The 17,546-nt window shown below is 37.7% G+C and overlaps 1 protein-coding gene across 9 annotated transcripts in view; it reads left to right on the top strand.

Annotated features, from left to right (window-relative positions):
• The window catches only part of SULF2 (sulfatase 2), a 311,016-nt gene that overhangs the window by 245,760 nt on the left and 47,710 nt on the right, over positions 1-17,546 (top strand). For all 9 annotated transcript variants that reach the window (XM_088154099.1, XM_088154096.1, XM_088154100.1 and 6 more), the window contains 3 exons: positions 6,103-6,254; positions 11,331-11,500; positions 14,895-15,045. In XM_088154099.1, coding sequence (XP_088010225.1) covers positions 6,103-6,254; positions 11,331-11,500; positions 14,895-15,045 — 473 coding nt within the window. The remainder of the gene's footprint in view (positions 1-6,102; positions 6,255-11,330; positions 11,501-14,894; positions 15,046-17,546) is intronic.

The raw sequence follows: 17,546 nt of genomic DNA, 5'->3' as shown, positions 1-17,546 counted from the left end.
CCAGTTGTGCGGGGTTTCTTATCATAGCTCATCCACCTCTTTTCTTAAGTGGAGCTTTCATAAAGCAAACCCATTTAAGGTGGTTAGGTTTGTTGAGGATTCCAAAGTGTTCAGGGCAGCAAAATAAAAATGGGATTGCAGAGAGCTGAGAAGTCTTACCTCCAACCTAAGTAGGGGTCAGACTACCACATAAGTTCAATATGAGCAACAGCAAAACAAGGTACATTGGTGCAAATGCCCAGTTTTCACATATACATTAATAGGATGTGTGGTGATGGTGACAGATCAGGAAAGGGATCTCAGAGTCACAGTAGAGGGCTACATGAAAATGTCAGTGCAGTATACAGCTGCTGTAGAATAAAATCAAGTTAGGGAAAACGTGCTTGGCTTATGGACTGCTTGCCAAGCTGTTTACCAGGACTGGCCATAGGAAACATCTGTAATTTCTTCTGTTTAATAAAGTGATGCCCTATGTCTGTGTGTACAGTGGTACCTCGGTTCATGAACTTAATTCGTTCCATGACTCTGGTCGTGAACCGAATTGGTCGTGAACCGAATCAAATTTTCCCCTAAGGTTCAATGTAAATACGGTTAATCGGTTCTGATCCCTACGAATGTGGTCGCCAACCAATTTTGGTTGCCAACTGAATCAAATTTTCCCATAAGGTTCAATGTAAATATGGTTAATCCGTTCTGAACCATATGTATTTTTTTTTAAACCACAAAATATGAAACAAAGTACAGTACAGTACACTATGAAGAGAGAGAACGCTAACCTTGCTTGAAGTGACTTCCGGCATGGAGGACAGGAAGGCAGGTGGGGAGATGGTTATTGTTTGGAGGGAGAGTCCCCCTCCCTACAGGAAGCCACGACCACGGGTCACAGCAAGGAAAATGGCCGCAGGTCAAGTTCGTCACCCGATGCGGAGTTCGCGAACGGAAGCAAAATTTTGCGAACGGTGCTGTTTGTGAACCGAATTGTTTGTGAACAGAAGCATTCGTGACCTGAGGTATTACTGTATTTCCACTTGGCCCTCATGAGCCACTCCATGTACACTGGAAAGCACAAGGCAGACTGAATATGCTCTGCTTCCAGTCATGTGACCAGGTGGGATGTAGGAAGGCAGAACAAAACATTTGGCAGCACTCTGAGATGCTGCAGGACTGCCTCACCTAGAAGGATGCCTTGGGAATATTTTTTTCTGGAAAGTATTTTTTTTCCATGACTGAATTTGACCATTTTTTGACTCCCTGTTTCTCCCACCACACCAAAGTTGGTCCTGTTCTATTCTGTGTTTAGAGTTTTCCTGTTGATGGGCAGAGAGGGTTCTGAGTCCATTTACACAATTTCTTCCCAATATTCCTTTGGTTTTGAAAGAATAGCCAGGCAAATTCCATCCTTGGTATCCTTGCTTAGAAAGGAAACGAAATACAGTAATTCTGATATACTGTATAGGTGAGACTGCATTTGGAGTTTTGTATACAGTTCTGGCCACTATATCTGTAAAGTGGATATTGTAGAGCTGGAAAAGGAATACAGAAGAGAAACAAAAATGGTTTAGGGGAGCTACAGCAATTCCCCTTGTGAGGAACATCTGGATTTTTACCTTGGAGCAAAGGCAAGTAAGAGAAGACATTGCAGAGGTATATAAGATTAGTCATTGTATGGAAAATGTGGAGAGAAGCTTCTTCCTCTCTCTCAAAATGTTAGACCTCAAGGTTGTTCATTAAAGCTAAATGTGAGGGGTTTCATGACCAGGAACAGGAAATACTTTCATACACTAAACATAATCAAACTTTGGCACTGCTGTCAGACTGTTCCAAAAAGGGGAACAAATTAATGAAGGATCAAGTTATCAGTGGCTACTAGTCTTGATGGTAATTTACTATCTCTAGAATTGCAAGCAACATTCCTCAATACCAGCTAACAGGGAGCAGCAGTAAAAATACATTTCTCACCCACCTGTTCATCTTTATGAGCTTTCTTGAATGTATCTGGTTGGCCACTCTATAATGCTGGATGAGATGGCCTAGTGGCTTGATCCAGCAGAGCTCTTGTTATGTCCTTAAAGCCACAGTCCTGTGCAGGCTTTAACAAGTCTGGTTTTGGACTAAATACAGACCTTCAGGTTTCTGGTTAATCAGGCACAGAATAGTAGGATAAAAGGTGATAGTGTTGATAATCCTGTATTGTAATATGCTAGAAAAATGCAAAAGGCCATGGATGCTTACCTCTGTTTCTGTTAGGGTTTGAAGGCAGGCTGAGAAGTTTGTTAGGTTTCTCAAGAACTTCCACTCATCTCTTATGATTCCTGTAATCAGTAAATATCTTTTGTGTGTATTTATGGGAAAGGAAAAACTGGGAGCACATTCCTTTTTTCCAAACCCTGTACTGTATGTTCCATTTCTTGAACAGAAATGTCAACAGCATTTCTAACAGAATAGTTTTTTCTTTCTTTCCAAAGTTTCTCCAAAAAGAAGCTACTTTAAAATGTCACAGTTGAATCTTACAGTTCCTTGTGTCTGAAAACAGCTTCTGGGAGAGTAGAATGTTTGTGGTTAGAACCAGTCAGACTTTTAATGGATGGGAGGTTTCTCTTAATTGGATTATTAAGACTCTATACTGTTTCCTTTGTCTATTTATTTATAAGCCATGTTTTTCCTAGTTCTTCTTCCAAATTTATTGCTAAACCAAACCAAACAGATTCTGTATTAAAAAGTACTTTTTACATAAGGTAAGCTGGTCCTTTTCCAGAGTTAAGCTAGTCCTGTCAATCTTTTCTGTTTATAAAGTGATACAAAACAACACTAATACTTGAATAGGATATATGTGTAAAATTTTTAAAAAAACATTTTTTTTTTCAGTTTAAGTAACATTCCACGTATTTCAAAGTCGGAAATGTTTTTAACGTTGCATATGGAGCTACATATGGAAGTTGGAGCCTATGGGAACTTGAAAGAAACCCTCACATCCCTTTTTTTTTCTTTCTTTCTTTCTTTTTTTTTGTCCTAGGGCTGCGAAAATAGATGGGTTAGTAGTCTATGCTGAGTGCTACCTACAGAATAAAATGGCCAAGGATAGGGGTTTTTTTTAAAAAGCAAACTGTTTCAAAAATTCCCATAAGCCCCCCCCCCCCCCGCACCCGAAAATGATTTGGACTTGTTCCGGGTTCATCCCATTTTGCTTTGGTATATACTGTAATGTTAATAAGATTTTGGGCAGGTAATAATGTGTAAAGATGTTAATGTAATGCTGAATTATATAACAAAAACTTGGATTTTTTATTTATGGCAAAGTTTATGACTACAGTTCTGTGTGGGTGTAGGCGTCTGCAGTTAGCAACAATGACGCCAACATGACAAAACTGCTGGGATGTCATGACACAAGCTTGCCCTTTTGCACTTACATTGCGACATCACAAACAACTTCACAAGAGACTTGAGTTGGCATTGCAAAGCTGCAGAGCACATTTTATTATTTGCCTCACTGTGGATTCTCATGAATATTTAGAAAATGAGCAGCTCTCACTTACCTATTTTCTTCTTTTTGCTATAAATCATACCAATACAGAGGGGAGGGGAGGGGGGGAGGGGAGGGGAGGGGATAGACAGGCTATCATTTCTGTATTGTAAAGTCCAGATGAACATTAGTTGGCAAAAAAACATAACACTGGTACCATATAATAGTTGTCTGTCAGATCTCATGGCACTAACCAAAGAGTAGTAAATTCACAATACATATTTCAGTAAAATATCCAGTGGACAACATAATGAGAACAAAAATCTTTTTGCTATTGTTATGAGACTTCTTTCTAATGGAAAACACTGCACAGTGCACATTGCCTGTATTTGGCAACTGAAAAGCTCATGAGTGTAGCAATAATATCTATAATGTTCATGCACAACGCGTATTTTGCATTTGGCAAACTGCCTGAAAAAGGAAGCACAACACACACGAAACACTTAGGAACAACAATTGCATTTAAAAAGTAGAATTGAAGATGGACTCAGATTACATGTCCTAAGATTTCAAACCTAGTTTTGCACACATTCCTTGCATGACTACCATCTATTGGTCTCAGCAACTCACACAGAAGACAGGCAGAGAACGGTGGCATGCCATATAGGACTAGACTTCAAACTCATCAAGTATGTATCCAGACATAAAGGATTCTTAAGGCAAACAGTTGTTCTGGGTAAGTAACAAAACAAAATGGGTTGAGGAAAGAAGAAACATCTCTGGTCATGGAAATAGAGGTTAGTCATCAGAATGGAGATTGCTCCTTATGGTTCTTATCTTGTGCTGTTTAGGAGACCGTGCGAACTAGAGATTTTAGATAAGTCAGGGAGTAGGCAGTGGAAGAAAACAAAGTCTCTAGAGCAATTATGTGTCAACAAAGGGTATAGACCAGAGTGCAGGAGTAAAGATGACATCCCGAGCCCTAAACAGAGAGATTCTGACTTCCTTGATTGTTTTTAAAGGTGAATTAGGAAATCTCATGCAGCCTTTATCTAAAATGCTTCTGAAAAGAATCTTTATTTTAAATTTGGAGAATTCGTTCTCCTGTGCCAAATAAGTACTTCTGATCGGTAAACTAGAAACTAGCTTTGCATTTAGGACGTGTAGAAACAGTGCAAAAAGCAATTCTATTGGATGTAACACAATGAGAAGGCACAAAAACCTTTAGAGATGCCTCTCTAGGTAAGTATCAATATCTGAATCCATTATCCCCTAGTTTCCAAGCCATTGTTCAGTTACCCACACATCATTGTAGATTGTATTTTGCTCTCTAAATATTATAAGTGGCTCAGAAAGCAATGTAACCTGGAAGAGTATTTTTCTCAGGTTCCACAGCCCTTTCTTGAGTTCAGTTATGTGTATCCATGCTTTAATCATAATGGCTTAAATTTTGTTCACTGCTGTTATTTTAGACAGACTCAGGGAGATGGCCTGATTAAAGGCCAAGGCAGTGTGACATTAATGGTTAAATTGATGGAACTGGAATGTATCAGTCTATCTCTGACTCTTCATGAACCTGGAAGTCAGCTATGTAAAATCTCTATACCCATCTTTGCAAGGTGACACAAAACTTGTATGATATTCATGATATATATGTCTATTCTGCCTCATTTGGTCAGGATTTTTCCAAATAGAAGGATTTTTGCATTATCAATCAGAATGGACTCTAACTCTCCAATTTCTAGAGCAATCCATTTCTCTCTTAGTAACTATTAGGTGGAATTCATCCCAATGAAAAATAGGATCAGGGCTGCCCTTTCATTAAGCAAAGTGAGTGCATGTAAAAGTCCACAAAGGGAAACTCCACTTACTCACAATCACACCACACCACCCCCTTATAAATCCCAAGAACCATTGAGATTCATCTGGTTGGGACCAGGAACAGCAAATTTTCAATGATTGCATCCAGGATCTTGGAAGTCATTTACAAAAAGAAGCCAACTTCAGTAAAAGCATTTTATTCTTTTTCTTTTTGGGGGGGGGGGGCATCAATATATGTTGCTGCTTTCATCAAAAAAAATTTTTTTAATGTTTAAAAATTTTTATACTTTCTGTAGAATTGTTCTGCTATTTATTTTTACATTTTATAATGAAAACCAACTAGAACACTGTAGAAAATTGGCAGGATCAAAGCATTTAAAGGTATTAATATTAATTAGTGACCTTTTTAATAATAATTTTTATTGAAATGTTTAATAGACATAGTAAATACAAACTAAACTAAAAAAGAAAAGAAAAGTTTAAAAAATGCAAGAGAAAGAAAAAAGAAGAGAGAGTAAAAGAGAAAAGGAAAAGGAAAAAGAGACAATAATAAAGAAGTAACTTCCAGCCTTCATCACATTGAGCATAAGCTAATAACTCTTCACCCTTAGTAATAGATTAGTGACTGTCACAAACATTATTATACATTATTAATGTGTATTTCATATTCTGTTTTACCCCAGTTTAGAAAGTACATATTAACACACCTTTTTCCATGTTTGCAGGTTGTATGACATATGTTGCAAAAACTTTGCAAATGATATCTGAAACATATTTATGTATTGCTGTCTCTTTACTATCTTGTCATCCTCTGTTTCTAGCTTTCTTTGGGAAGTACCTAAATGAATATAATGGCTCCTATGTGCCTCCTGGCTGGAAAGAATGGGTTGGATTACTTAAGAATTCTCGTTTTTACAACTACACGCTCTGTAGAAATGGAGAGAAGGAAAAGCATGGATCTGACTACTCTAGGGTAGGTCTTATTGATTTATTTTAATTTCTCCCCCTTGGCCGCAACTGTGAGATTAGCGCAGGTACGTTATGGATTTAGTCTAATTAAAGTATTTGTTTTATATGTGAAAGCCACTGCTGGTAATATAAACTGTAATCCATAAACCTGCTCTTTAGGCTGTGCATTATCATTTTACTTCTGGAGGGATGTATAATTTAAAATTTATTTAGTGACAGCAGGCAGTTCCTGAGATGGTAAACATTCCAATATGCTTACCAGCTGAGAAATAGATTTGATTGTAGCTTGACTCACACTGTTTTGGCTGGTGTTCTCTACTTTAATTAACATACAGGGTTATATTCTGATCTGCTGTGTGCATGTAATTCTCTTACTGCAAAATCATTGCTTCCATGGTTGTGGGATGCTGATTTTGGTCAATTCTAAATCTATCACTAATCCCTAAATTCAATATTTAGTTACAGTTAGTTACTGTGAAAATGAGATCAAGAGTACATTTGTGATAATCTCTTAATTACAATGATCTATTAAAAGAAAGAAGGTATTTGGAATGTAACGTTCATATAGCATTGGGTTCCTTTATCATTAAGAGTAGCATAACAGAGGAATGGGTGTGTTCTTGTACGCATATTCAGATTTAATAGAATGAATAAATCTAAATTTTAACCAAGAATGTTAAATTAATAAAGGAATGCTTTTAAAAACAACATTTTCTCTATCACATAAAGAGACCTTTTATCTTTTAATAGCAGCTCCCTATGGTGAATCACAAACTATTTTTAAAGCTACCTCTAGTTTCAAAAGAGAAGAAGAACCAGTATACCCATTCAAAAATCCCTCTCTAATGTAACTCTCTTGTTTCCCAGTGTATTACTGAGCTCAATTTAAAGTGCTAATTTTAATCTTTAAAAACCAAAATGGCTTGAGACCGGGCTGTCTAAATATTACTTTTCTCCTATGTTTGTATCTGATCTTTAAACTCTTCAAAATCTCCGCCTCATATTTACAGCCAATCAAATGAGGTAAGGCAGGTTATTGTCAGATAGAAGGAGATCCTTGGATATGGAAGAGTCTGCTTGGAGTGGTTTGCCTGGCACTATTCTTGAGGTCTTTTTAGTTCCAGGTGAGATCTTTCAGTTCACTGTCCACTTTCCACTATCTGGAAAGCATTATGATGCTTTCCAGATAGTTTTATGTTATGGACCAGTATATAAATGTCATGAATAAATCTTCTCTGCCTGGTAGAGCACTGTGTTTAAAATATAATATCAAACAACAGAAGCCTTAAAAAACATTTTTCTTAATATATTTGTCATTAAGATTAATTTTGAAGTCCAACAGTAAATGTGTGAGTGGACAAATGGATGAAATTTTCCTGAAATATAGTAGCTTAAAAAATAATACATGCTGGGATCTGAGATCAGTGCAGGGATTCTGGTTGGCACCCATAATTGAAAATAAATACGGTATTTATACTTTTAAGGTATTTAAACTTTAATATTCAAGGCAATTTTTAGCTATATGGCATTATAAAAGTCAGAATTTGACCATTTTGTTCTGTTTTGTTTTGCTGTTTACTGGATAACTCCTCCCACATGCATTTTTTGCCATACTTTGAAAGGACCTCTGATTCTTAACACCTGGAGAGGTGTACCTTTGGTTCAAGGTGTACTGTCTCTCAAACAGGGAGGAAAATGGTGATTCCTACCTGCTCCTGAAGTACCTATGCTACTATCAGGACATATCCTGGAGTTTGCCTGGACAGCCACCATCAAAGCCACCCACATCTCTGCACCCAACTCCAACTAAACCCAACACTCATCTCTGTTGAGTGTTCTCAACAAGTTCCTCATCTCTGGCAACTTGGACCACCCACTTTGCTCACAAGAGATTCTTCTTCCCACTTTCTTAGCCTACCCCACAACTGTCTCTCCCCACCTGCACCCAGCATTGACCTCTTCCTTGATGCTCCCCTTGTTGCTCCCTGCAGCACTGCCTGCTCACTTTGTGTGTTTGGCATACCTTTGCTCACATCATCTGCTTTCCCCAGACTGTTTTGTTTATAGTAAAAATATTGTGGGGTAGGGTGGGATGGAGAGGAAATTAGTTTATGTACAGCATATCAGCAGAGGAGGAATTATTGAAGGTAGTTAGAAAGTAAGCTCATATTATTATGCTCTGAGGACTGAGATTGACATTGAGTATCTTTCCATTTACATCTAACCCATCAATCATGCCCTGGAAACACTTACTTTATCCCTTCTCTCCATGAGAAGAAGTTGCCTTCTTCACATTCTCAGTCCATGAGTGAGATAGGCTTAAGTCTTCCTTATCCCTGCCCAGTGTTAAAGTTGTATTTTCCATCTTATTCTGACACATGCACCCCCAAGGGCAGCCTTATGGCATGGAAAGTCTAAAGTTTTTTCACCTTGGAGAGAAGTCAGATGACTGACAGTATGTGGTAGCAGAAGCAATGGAAGTAGGATAAGGATTGGTATTTAGGATAGTACATTTCATGCTGGAATGTAGTGTGAAAAAAAACTGGTGACTGGTCATTAAATGATCTTCCTATTCTTCTGTAGGAATTTGGGAGTTGAATTCCAGACTGTCAGCAGAACAAACAATTAGGAAAGGCATTGGTTTCTGCATACCACAAAGGACAAGATGTCAACGTACAATTACTTGCAGAAGTTCTTGTATATTTCTATTTATAAAATTCTGCTGTTATAAAAAAGCTTTCTCTCCCTGATGCTTCCCAGTCACTGGCATAATAAAAAACTTAAGTGTAAGATGAGTATTAAGCTCATTTCAAATTCCATGTGGGCTTCAAAAAGCCCTCACATTGGAAACTTACTAACTGCAGAACATCAGCTGTAAGACTTTGCTGAGCCTCAAATGCAATTATGGATCTTGAAATGACAGTCTCTCCACTCTCACTTTGCATTAGTATTTTGGTTTAAGGTGGGGTGATGGTCCAGTCCAGATGGAAGAGGGGCAGTTACTCTAAACCTTTCATAGTGATATCCTAATGAAATTTTGCCTCACAGAATTTATGAGTAGAAAGCAAAATTTCCCTGTGATAAGTAACCTTGTGAGCAGAATTCTAATCACTAATCATCAGTATTTATGTGGGGCACTATCAGTGAAGCCATGTAGGGCTGTTCAATCATGTGGTAAGTAGGGCTCAATAAATAGGGATATTTGATGATGTGAAGTCTGCCTGCAATCTGAACTTGTACAGATAAAACAAGGCAAGACAATGAGAACTAGGCCTAACATAAAGACTGAATATCAATGTAAAGTAATCACCTATGTCATATATGAGACCCTTAGAACTGACATTCCTTGGGAGCCACTGTTGGGGTAACACCTGCTTCTCAAGTAGTCTGGATTTCATTTCTAGCATTAGAGCTACTGACCTCTATCATATCCAGCTAAACCTGCCAAGGCCTGTTTGAACTGACAGAAATCCTTTAAACCTGAAACCATACACGAGGTAATGCACATTGCTATCAGAGAAGGAACATCCTCAAGATTTTGACAAAGCATTCTCTCAGACAGCTAGTTCTAATCCAAGTTTGTACTTGTCCTCATGCACAGTTTAAACTGTCATGCCAGTAATGCTGATGTCAAAACAGTAACTAGAATCCTTTACCTATGATAAGAATTGTGTGATTAGCCCAACCTGCACACATTTTGGAACTAGGAGTAAATCTTAATTAGTTGGATAACAAACTCAGTTATCCACTTTAAACTGAGGTTTTCCATTACAAAATGTTGAGAGTCAAATAGGAGAGGAGGAAAGGTCCTTACTTCTGTTCATTTTGCTGACAAAACCAGTGAACCATTTATGTGAAGCACATATTTTCCATATATGTAGATCCAAAATGGAAAGTACAGTGCAACGTCACTGAACATGGCAACCTGCTTGTCAACTTCTCCATAGTAATGTGTGGTCAGTCTCATGGACTTGTGACCATATGCAGGAATGTAGTCTAAAGCACAGCTGTACCTTTATCAAGTTTCCCTGAAGAAATGTTATTGAAAGTTAAATTGAACTGTGCAGCGAGATGTAAGAAAAAAGGTGAATGTCAAATATTCGTATCTGAAACCAGGATTATTTATTACCTTTTCATCCAAATCTAAGTTGGGGCATATAGTTCTCTCCACCCCATTTTATCATTGTAACAAATAATAACAAAAAATGGTTAAGCTGACAAGCAGTGATTGTTGCAGGATCATTCAGTAAGTTTCATGACTCAGTAAGAATTAGAATCTGGATCTCACCAAACCTAGTCCAGCACACTAGCTTTAGTTAGACTTCCCCCAGGATAGCATATATCACACCCAAATCTATCTTGACAAATTTTCAAAGATAAAACAGGAAATATATTTTCATAGGAGTTTTTAAGTTAAAAAACAAGAATGCATCATGATAACAAATCGAGGCAGTAGTCAAACTAAGCTTTATGTTTATATTAATCTTGAGAAATGCAAATTGTTATGCTGCAAATCTGAGCACACCTATAATTTTACACTACAGTTTTATATCCAGCGCTCATATTTAATATTTTTACTAAAGCAGTGAGTTTCATAGCTTATGCCTTTCTATTTTGGTAGGTCCTGTGAGTGCAACATATTCTCTATAATTTTAAGAGAACAAGACAGTTGCCTGTTTCCTTGCTGTCTTAACAGCTGTGTCAAAGCTGAAGATGACTATAGCTTTTCTTACAGCTTTCTCCAACTGTTCTCTTTTCCACTTCCCTCCCCAACATGGTATCCTAATCAGTTTTGTTAGTTTGACCCATAATATGCAAGTGAGGAAGAACAGAAATGGTTAAGGACCTGGTGGGAGAACACTTAACAGATGTTTTTCAAGCAACATAGTAAATCTTCACAGTGCAATCTGGTAACTCTCAGAAGAGTGTATGTAAGAAAATACATTTTAAATAGAGTGGTAATATACATGTACAAGAACTAAAAATAACAATTGATTTTCTCTTCATTCTTAAATGATTGTTTTGTATTTTTATCTTGCTTTGTTTAAATCCTCTCCTTATCTTCACTTCATCCTTTCAGGACTATCTGACTGACTTGATCACCAATGACAGTATTAGCTTTTTCCGAATTTCAAAGAAGATGTATCCTCATCGGCCAGTTTTGATGGTTCTTAGTCATGCAGCTCCACATGGTCCTGAAGATTCAGCCCCTCATTATTCTCATCTCTTTCCCAATGCTTCCCAACACATGTAAGTAAACAAAAACAATACACATTAATTTTATGCATTTCCAGAATAAAGCAATACATTTGTTATAAATTATGTTTATTATAAAATAAATATATTTCTGGGAAATAATAAGTGGATTATTTGTACTCTGTCATAACTGCAAAAATGGAAATAGCTTGGTATATTTCCCAACTTTCAAAACTCTGCAATAAAAATGAAATGTCATTTGATTATTTGCTGAATATGATTTGTACATATTTCCCCTTTTGGGGTGGCAAAAATATTGTCAAGGACTGGGAAGTAATTGGGATAAATAGATACATATATTTACACTAGATGATAGGATAGGGCTGAGATTTAGATTATAATCTTAAGTATGCTTATCTAGAAGTAAGGCCTATTGACCACATACAGGTTTGATTTGCACAACACACTAACCTACAAAGCATCATATCAAAGTTACCCAAACCGAGCTTAAATTGTGCAAATCCGTCTTTAACTGGTTAGGCGTGTTGGGTGAACACAGCCGTGGAGTTTGCCCCTACTAATTGCATATATTGTTTTTATTTTTTAGGTGAGGTGTTGTGTGTATATTATGTGTGTATATTATTTGGAAGATATAATGTTTTAATAAATAGCTGCAGATTCAAAATTCCAATAAAGAATTCACTGAAAAATTGGATGGGAGGAAGGGAGGAAATGTGTGAGTGCATATTGAGAAGATTTCTTAAAGCATATTGAAAGGTAACTATTTTGCTGAAAGTAACCAGAGTCTGCTTTGGAATATGTAAAATCATAACTCTAATATAAAAATCAACCCTCATTTCAATTTCTGCATGAAGTTTCATATAAATTACACAAATAGTTTCTCGACTTCTGTAAAGATCTTTATCTACCTTATCCACTTTATCCACATAGTTAGATAGTTTTTATAAGACACATAGAGCTACAGATGTAAACTTTTTAGTATGTCCATTTCTCCAAGGTCAAATATAGTGCATTTGTAGAGGGTTTGTAGAGCAAAGGATTCTCTCCAGTCTTACCACCACCACCACTCTGAATTTCTGAATGGATTTGAAGTGGTTATTTTTGTTCAAATTCTAAAGTAGTTATACTTCATGTATTTGGAAATAACATGGACAAATCTTTTAAGCATAAGAGGGTTGCATTTGTAGTAATCAAAGAAGATTGTAGACTTTGGATGGATTAAGCAGCAGGAGGCTTCAGATGAGCCAGGAAATCACAAAGGATATAGGAAAAGGAATCTACCAAGTGTTTTAGATTCATTCAGGGCACTACATAGCAACAGTTTCCATAACCATCAGCATTTTCAAAGCAGCGCTGTCATTATCCTGGCACAATAACATTCTGAAATCGGAGGGAACATTAGCCATGTAAGAGAATAATAAGCAACCTTTTCTCCCTGAAAGAAGAAATCTCCCTTCCTTTTCCCTGAATACTATTTGAATCAGAAAACTCGTATCAAAGCATTCCATTTGCTAAAACACTATTAAACAAATTTCTAAGCGCATTCAGGATGCTGGAAAACCAGAGACTAATTTTTACCTATTCTAAACATTTCACCTATCAGCTCTATTCAAACACACACAAGCATGGGATGTTTGTATATAATCCTGATCTATCAGTAAAGCTTAGTTTCTCAAGATATACAAAAATAACACCTGGAATCATACTCATTACAAGTCTAGGCTGCTTCTTTCCAAAAAGCTGGGCCTAGAAAAAGTGGAAGGCCAGGCATTTATACCTCTATGTCCCTTTTAGGAATGTTGCACAAAGTTCTAGGGAGCTCACCAGGACTTCTTAAAACATTTCTAGTTTAAACCTGAAGTCCTTGATGCTTAACCAGGAAAGTCTCCAATATCCCACTGTGCCAGGCATCCAAGCGCCTTTCCAGCTGCTCTTTCAGATGCACCTGTTTTCTTCTTTCTTGTCTCCATCGTTGGATAGGATGCAAATTTTGCTGGCCACTAAAAGGAAAACCATTACATGGTACTGATGCAAGCTGGAGGTAATAGAAATTACACAGTTCTAAAGGATTAAAACATGGTTTACAAAAGCTTGTTCAGGTCTGGCTAATTCTGAAATAATAATAAGCATTTAATGTAGCATGTTTTCCTACATAACTGCTTATGTAGTCAGACTGAAATTCTGCTAAATATTCAGCTACTGAATATTGTAATGGGACCTTTTTGGCAAACCACTTTAGTTTAGTCAGATGAAATTGGAATACCTATGTCATTCTCATGCTTCCCCGTTAATATATATAATGAGCTTTAATGACAAATATTTTTCCCCTATTATGCTTTTAGGGAATTAACAACACTTGCATTAATCTGAATGTGGCACTACACCAGTTGGACATATCAGCGTGGATCCTAATTTTCCTTCCATAAGGAGAGCAGAATTTCATTCAAAAAAACAGGCATTCTGGTTGTCCCCTTCCCTCTGTGACAGAGGTGGGCACCCTGCAGCTGTGGGTGGGCCTGGGCATTGGGCTCATTTCAAAGCCTTTCTGCAGGAAATCAGTTCAGACCATTGGTTAACAAGAAAACAAAACATGCCTGTCCCTTCTCCACAGCTGTAGAGAGCCATGGAGATGGCCTTGGAGAAACCCTGCAGAAGCTATTAAGACAACAACAGGTTCTGAAGCATGTGTTGTGCCCAGGGAAGTGGGAAAGTATTAGAAAAAGACTCAAGCTAGCTTCCCCCTGACTTCTGGGGTATAAGAGGGAGGGAAAGGACAACACAGGCAGACTTGCAGGATTCTGTTACTATAGCCTATTTCGATGAAGTAGAATTCTAGTCTTCCTTCCTGTGGAGGTTTCATGTTCTGATCTGCCTCATAGGGCTGACAACAGCTGTTGCTTGTGAGAGAGAAATAAGAGAGAGGGGAATTAATGTCAGCAACATTGCATTGCTATGATTCAAACCCCACTCCTTTGCTGTGTGAGTTGCAACACCACCCGCACACCTCAAAGGAGCAGAGCTTTTGTGGCAATATTGCTTTCGTTATTCTGACTAAAACTCTGAATTCCTATGGACACCACTGAAGGGAACATCAAGAAGTGGAGGAAAAAAGGATGCTAAAAGAAAAAGAAAAGAAGGATATTTTCCCTTCTTGCCCCCCCAAATTACCCCTGAGGGTAATAGAAAATTCAATATAAAAATGGTTTCCCACCTTTGTCTCTATCCCAAGGGTATGCAAATGAAATGGGGAGCTTCTTTAGGAATGAGTATTAATGCTGAATTCAATCTCCATACTACATTGAATATTGATGTGGTGCTTGTGCAAACCTTTTCCAAGACACAGTGCCTTCTCCAAAGTATGGGCATATTAAGGCGGGTGGCATGTTATGTTTACTTTACTGGCTGTTCATTATTTCTGTCTCTCTAGCACACCCAGTTATAATTATGCTCCAAACCCAGACAAGCACTGGATAATGAGATATACAGGTCCCATGAAGCCTATTCACATGGAATTCACCAATATGCTACAGCAGAAGCGACTTCAGACACTCATGTCTGTGGATGATTCCATGGAAGCGGTAAGATTTATGATCTCATTCCTCAAGTTTTAGATGTAGGCCTTATGTTCCTGGACCATTCAAGAAGCAAGTGAAGCTTTGCCAAACTAAACTTAAGATTCTCACAACTGCAGAGATTCAAGTTTCGTCTTTTGGTTTATGAGGTTGTATTGCTCCAGGAAGAATAGAGGCACTAAATTATAAAATCTTTACAATAGCAAATATTTCATAGTGTCCATTATAATTGAGGCCAAAGATACAGGTGAAAATGGAATAGGAAATGTAGTCTGCCTTTAGTCGGCATTAGTGCTCTGGAATGTAATGGATGTTGATCAGTATTTCAGTCCTTCTAGATGAAATGGCAGGAAATAAAAGTTGTTTTGATATGAACATATGTTAAATAGAGGTTATACCCTTCATGGAAGGGGGCAGTTTCAGTGGTTCTTAATGAAGCCCTGAGTGATAGAAGCAGCTGTTGGGAAAGTGTGGGAACAAAGCTTCTGAAACAATATTCCCTAATCTGACGTCCATCAGTTTTACAAGACTGCACTTTCCATCATCCTTAATCAATGAGTGTGGCTGTGCTGACTGTGGACTAATGGGAACCATGTTCCAGTATGCCTACTAGGAACCAACCTGGGAAAATCCTTTTGAAAGTGACTGAATTTGAGTGCTACAATGAAAATATGGTGCTTAATCAGCCAGTGTTTATATTAGGAACAGGAAAAGTAGGGGAGTATATTTTAACCAAAACGCAACCTATTTCTTTTAAAAGCAGGTATTAGAAGGGCCACTGTGGAAATTGATTTTGTAGCTGGATTTATATCCCAACTTTCCTTGGTAGCTTAATATTCATGTTGGATTTCCCTCATGTTAACATCACAGTAACATCTCTGGAGACTGAGAAAAAAATACTGAGTTTCCATAGATGAGGCTGGACGTAATTAGGATCTCCTTGGTCCTAGTCCAACACTTAGTCTGACTACTGGCATTTAAATGTTAAGAATATTAGAACTGTTCGCCACTCTGCTTCCAGTCCATAATTCAAGGACTGAATATGGATAGATCTGGAAAAATCCCTAAATAAATAAAGCTGGAAGCCAGACTGCTTCACACAACTAAGTGCATAGCCACACAGAGACAAGTGAAGAGATCCAGTCAGGGGAGGCTCTTGAACAGGAAAAAGGGGTGCCATCTCTTCTAGTTTCCTGAAATGGTTCCCAAAGGACCCATTATGAAAGAAAGGGTTTCTTGACTTCCTTGCTCTAGAAATGAGGGAAACTGGTCTTGTACCTCAAAGCCTTTAACTATTTTCTTCCCAAACAATGTGCTAACAATATCTAGGAGTTATTTCTGAAGCTCTGTGTAGGAAAACCACAAACTTCTCAAGCAGTATATGAATGTGGATATAAATAGATGGATCCAAGAAATTCGTTACCTGGGAAGATGACAGGTCAAATCATGGCATTCATGGGTGACAAACTTATGAAATATTTTGGACAGGATTATTTTTACTTTTTTTGTGATGGCACAGTAATGGAGCACATAGTTTGTTACCTAGTTGGTGACCTATGGAGCACATAGGTGTTATCTAGTCGGGTAATGAAACATCTGAAAGCAAACAACCAAGCTCAGAAAGCACCAAGGACTCCACAATGGAGCACATAATTTGCATGCTGAAGCATATCCTGATAGGGATAAGTCCAGTGGAAGGAGCTAGAGTTTGCTTGTTTGTTTATGCAGTGTTCTTCCACAATTATTTATAAGAGAACTGAGAAACAAAACGTAAATTACTAATGATCATATTAAAACATGTATTGCCTCATCTAAATAACATCACTGATGAAGCAAAGTGTAGGTCACTTGGGAGAAATCCCAAAGATTTGGACCCATTACACAGAATACTCTGTTTTTAATGTGTGACAGCCCTACTTACCCTAATGACAAGAATATGAAGAGCTGCTGCTGGTTTGGTTAGAGATTTCATTTGTTCAGTTATATTTTGAAGGCACCGACTGCAGTTTGAGCACTCCCAGAGCTCTAAACCTGCCAGAGATTGCTGTCATGAGGTCTCCTCACAAGGAGCAATTGTATGGAGCACTTGTGGGTGATTTCAAGTCCTCTCCTTGTCCAGAGAGGAATTACAAAGAGCTAATCGACTTGCCAGCTCTCCATTCTGCTGTAGTCATCTTCAGTTCACCATTTCTTCCCCCAGAAGTCTTCATTGGTGCCTTCTGTAAAAATTGATGGGCTTGTTCTCAAGCTTATAAAGCTGCCAGACAAATATGGAGGAAAAGCAATTTATTGCTGCTTATCTGACCTTCTTGCAATTTGTTTAAGATTAAGTATAACACAGGCATCATTTGACAATAAGATTAAGATTACACTGAGGCTCCATTAATGGTTATTATGATTACCATTATCACTGATTTGTGGTTTGTTCTAAGATGATATAATCTTTGTCAGTGCTACTGTATGCAGTGCTACTGCGTTTGAGATATTAACCAGAAGTGTTGCAATTT

Source organism: Python bivittatus, unplaced genomic scaffold (assembly GCF_059951505.1).
Source record: "Python bivittatus isolate LINGU-HERP-01145 unplaced genomic scaffold, Pbiv_v1 ctg000700_np1212, whole genome shotgun sequence".
Taxonomy (NCBI): Eukaryota; Metazoa; Chordata; class Lepidosauria; order Squamata; family Pythonidae; genus Python; species Python bivittatus.
This window is presented reverse-complemented; position numbering and strand designations above follow the sequence as displayed.